Source organism: Hibiscus syriacus, unplaced genomic scaffold, assembly GCF_006381635.1.
Source record: "Hibiscus syriacus cultivar Baekdansim isolate YM2019G1 unplaced genomic scaffold, ASM638163v2 tig00109979_pilon, whole genome shotgun sequence".
NCBI classification, from domain to species: domain Eukaryota; kingdom Viridiplantae; phylum Streptophyta; class Magnoliopsida; order Malvales; family Malvaceae; genus Hibiscus; species Hibiscus syriacus.
In genome coordinates, this window is record NW_024062546.1 from 18336 (window position 1) to 22125 (window position 3790).

General features: G+C 33.0%; 1 protein-coding gene across 1 annotated transcript; it reads right to left on the reverse strand.

Annotated features, from left to right (window-relative positions):
* Positions 1-317: 317 nt before the first annotated feature.
* Positions 318-940, reverse strand: LOC120211657. The gene is made up of 2 exons (XM_039210158.1): positions 789-940; positions 318-708 (listed from the first exon to the last, which is right to left on the reverse strand). The coding sequence occupies exons 1-2, from the start codon at positions 938-940 to the stop codon at positions 318-320; spliced, it is 543 nt and encodes a 180-aa protein (XP_039066089.1).
* Between the last annotated feature and the right edge of the window lie 2850 nt (positions 941-3790).

Here is a 3790-nt window from a genome sequence, read left to right on the forward strand (position 1 = left end):
ACCCAGCACACAAATCTGGATTCAGTACACCATCATACACATTATTAAAAATGTGTATCAATATCGAATATTGATAATTGGTACGAACATGCTTACTTTTTATTATAATTTTTAATTAAATTAATAAATTATAATTATAATTAATTACTAAAAATATTGAATTATACAATTAATTTTTTTTACTGAATAAATCCTTTATATTACCTAAAGAAGCAGCAAACCTGCTACACATACATGCAACAAACAGCAGCAAAAATTGCTACAGATTATGCACAACAAACAACACTAAAGACCTCAACAAGAGATACCCAATTACTTCAAAGGCTATAAGTAACATTATCCACCATGGTTATATTCCTTCCCTGTAATTTGATTCTGACAACCTCCTTGACAGATGAAAAAATAGCAGCAACTTCTCTAACCTTCTCACGAAACAACCTGCAGTTTCTTTCCTCCCAGATGAGATAAATATGGGCATTCCAAGCAAGTTTGAGGATGATGGTGAGCAAGGGTTTACTCTTGAGGTTGGCAACAGCCCACTTCACCTCCCCCTTCCAACACCTGACCTGTCTAGTCAGGCCACACAGCCTCAAAATAGCCCTCCAGTTATCCTTTGCAAAAGAACACTCAAAGAAATTATCAATGGACTCCATTGCATCAATACAAACACAACATCTGCCATCGACCTTTATGCTCCAACGCAACAACCTATCACCAGTGGGAAGTTTCCCTAACAAGGTCATCCAAGAAATGATACCATGCTTAGGAATGTGCAGAGGGAACCATACCAGTTTCTGCCAAATACCTTGGCACCCTTGATCCTGATCTCCTTCCAAAACCAGGCAGCCTTCAAAGTAACACTGTCTGCCACATTTGCAAGGACCGGATAAGCTTCTTGCCTCATTTTCATCAGTCTCCTAAGACTCCAGCTAACATTCATTCCCACTTCAGCTTGCCAAAAGCTTACCCCTCTTAGGAAATATAATTTAACACGTGACTTACACAAATACAATATAAAACTCGAATATGTGTAGAGAAACTCGACCTCGATAATCTATGCTCAAAGACATAATTCAGATGCCACTGGATTTCAAACCTTTCCTTTTCTTTTTAGGTATAATGATAAATTATTCCTTAATATTTGTATAAATGATCATTTTATTTTTGTATATTTTTAGAATATTTTAACTCTTAAAATTCTATTTTTTGTTCAATATAAACCCTATTAGAAGAACATGTTAATCAACTAACCGTCAACTTATATTATTGATATAAAATTTTCTCACGTGTTCAATTATTGATGTGATACATATTATGTCATCACTTTAGATAATGTAGTACATGTTATGTCATCATTTTGAATGGTGTGACACATATTATGTCAATTATTGAATATATTTAAAAATATCACATTGATAAGATGTATTAATCATTATTCAATTAATAATTTACATCCATCATTGTCTATTTTAACCAAAAATTAAAACGTTAAAAATAAAATACTAAAAAGAAAATAATTATTTATAAGAGTAGTTTTATCATTATAACTTTATATATATATATTAAGCTATTAGGTGGCGTTTGGTTGGATGGAATCCCTTGGAATTTGTGGGAATTGGAATCCAATTCCACCACTTTCCCATGTTTGGTTCAAGTTTTTCAAATGAATTGGAATCTCTGATGGACCATACTACCCTCATCAATCCTTTGGTAACTTATTCATATATTGAATAAAAAAATTTTTTATTATTTCGGGTCGGGTCGGGTTTTTAATTCATATATTCGGGTCGGGTGAAACTTTATTTTGGTCGGGTCGGATCGGGTTTTTTTAAGTGTGATATTCGGGTTGGGTTCGGGTTTAGGGTGAAAAAAACCGGACCTACCCTAAAATATATATAATTCAGGTCGGGTTGGATTAAGTCACTGTTTTTATTATATAAAAATAATTTTTTATTATTTCGGGTCGGGTCGGATTGGATTTTTAATTCATATATTCGGGTCGGGTCGGATGAAACTTTATTTTGTTCGGGTCGGGTCGGGTTTTTTAAGTGTGATATTCGGGTCGAGTCGGGTCGGGTTTTTTTAAGTGTGATATTCGGGTCTGGTTCGGGTTTAGAGTGAAAAAAATCGGACCGACCCGAAAAAAAATATAATTTTACCTTATATATTTAGGAATAATTACAATAATACCCCTCTATATATAATTTTTTTTCAATTATGTCAATGTTTTATTGAATAAAAATAATTTTTTTTATTATTTTAAGTCGTGTCGGGTCGAGTTTCTAATTCATATATTGAATAAAAATAGTTTTTGGTATATTTTTTGGTAACTAATTAACATATTCCGATTGGAATGTATCGAAATATTACTCTTTCTTTTGGTAACTTATTAACATATTTTGATTGCGATGATTTTAACTTATAATGTTTATTAGCATGATTTTTATAATTTATTGAAATGAATAATCAATTAATAAAATAAAATTTTATTATTTTTTAATTTTTTATAATATATTACTACATGTAAGTTGTAAAATAAAGCAAAAAAACAAGAAGGACAATTATGTCATATTACATTACTGAAATCAAATTCATCTGACATGTCTGCGAACCAAACATAATATAGAATTGGATTCCAATTCCATTTCCTGCCAACCAAACAAAATATGAAATTGGATTCCAATTCCTACAGATTCCAATTCATTCACAGATTCCAATTCCCTCATAAACATTCTAGCGAACCAAACGTCACATTACTCTTTATTCATTACCTTAACTAACACTAACTACCTTTCCATATTTTTTTCTCTATTTTTTATTTTTAATATCACGTCTTGTCACTGTATGTGACATTTTAAAAAATAAATTTATAAGTTACTTTTAATAAAGAGAAAATAACCTCAGTGACCGAAAATGCCTTATAATATACGATTTTAACCAACTTTTTTTGGATTTACCAAAATGACCACCAAAATCGCAACGCGAACTCTAATTTTTCAACTCAGTTTCCAAATTCACAACGCGATTTTGCGATAGTCCAAGTTCGCGTTGCGATTTTCCAAATTTACGTTATTCCAAATTTACGTTAGTCTAAATTCGTTGCGATAGTCCAAGTTCACGTTGCGATAGTCGAAGTTCGCGTTGCGATTTTCCAAATTCGTTGCGATAGTCTAAGTTCGCGTTGCGATAGTCGAAGTTCGCATTGTGATTTTCCAAGTTTGTTGCGATAGTCCAAGTTCGCGTTGCGATTTTCCAAATTCGTTGCGATAAATTCGTTGCGATAGTCCAAGTTCGCGTTGCGATTTTCCAAATTCGTTGCGATTTTATCGCAACGACTGGTGGTATTGCATTTGTTTCTTAAGAATTTTCTCTAAAAAGATAGTATCCGTGCGGACGTGTCGAAGACACGTATTACCACGACCACGACCACGAGACGGACGGCGGCGGCGGCGGTGCGCGAGAGTCCGCTTTGTTCTCTTCCACTCAACAAGGAAGTATGAAATCCAAGCCTTAAATACCCATTCCCAATAGTGTTTCCAATACTATGTGGGATTAAGCATTGCCAACACTTGGGAATCTTTTACACTATCGCAACACATTCTTTATTGTTTCAAACTAAGATCTTACAAATGATTTGAGAATCTTTTACACTATCGCAACACATTCTTTATTGTTTTAAACTCCACGTTAATTTTGAATAGTTAAAATGTAAACTTATTTTGGATTTTTCACTATCGCAACACTTTTTCACTATCGCAACAACACGTTTTTCAAACTATCGCAACACATT

Coding starts and splice junctions, on each gene's coding strand:
- LOC120211657 (XM_039210158.1), bottom strand. CDS start 940: ATGAATGTTAGCTGGAGTCTTAGGAGACTGATGAAAATGAGGCAAGAA. Junction 709..788: donor AAGGTATTTGGCAGAAACTG/GTATGGTTCCCT, acceptor CACTGGTGATAG/GTTGTTGCGTTGGAGCATAA.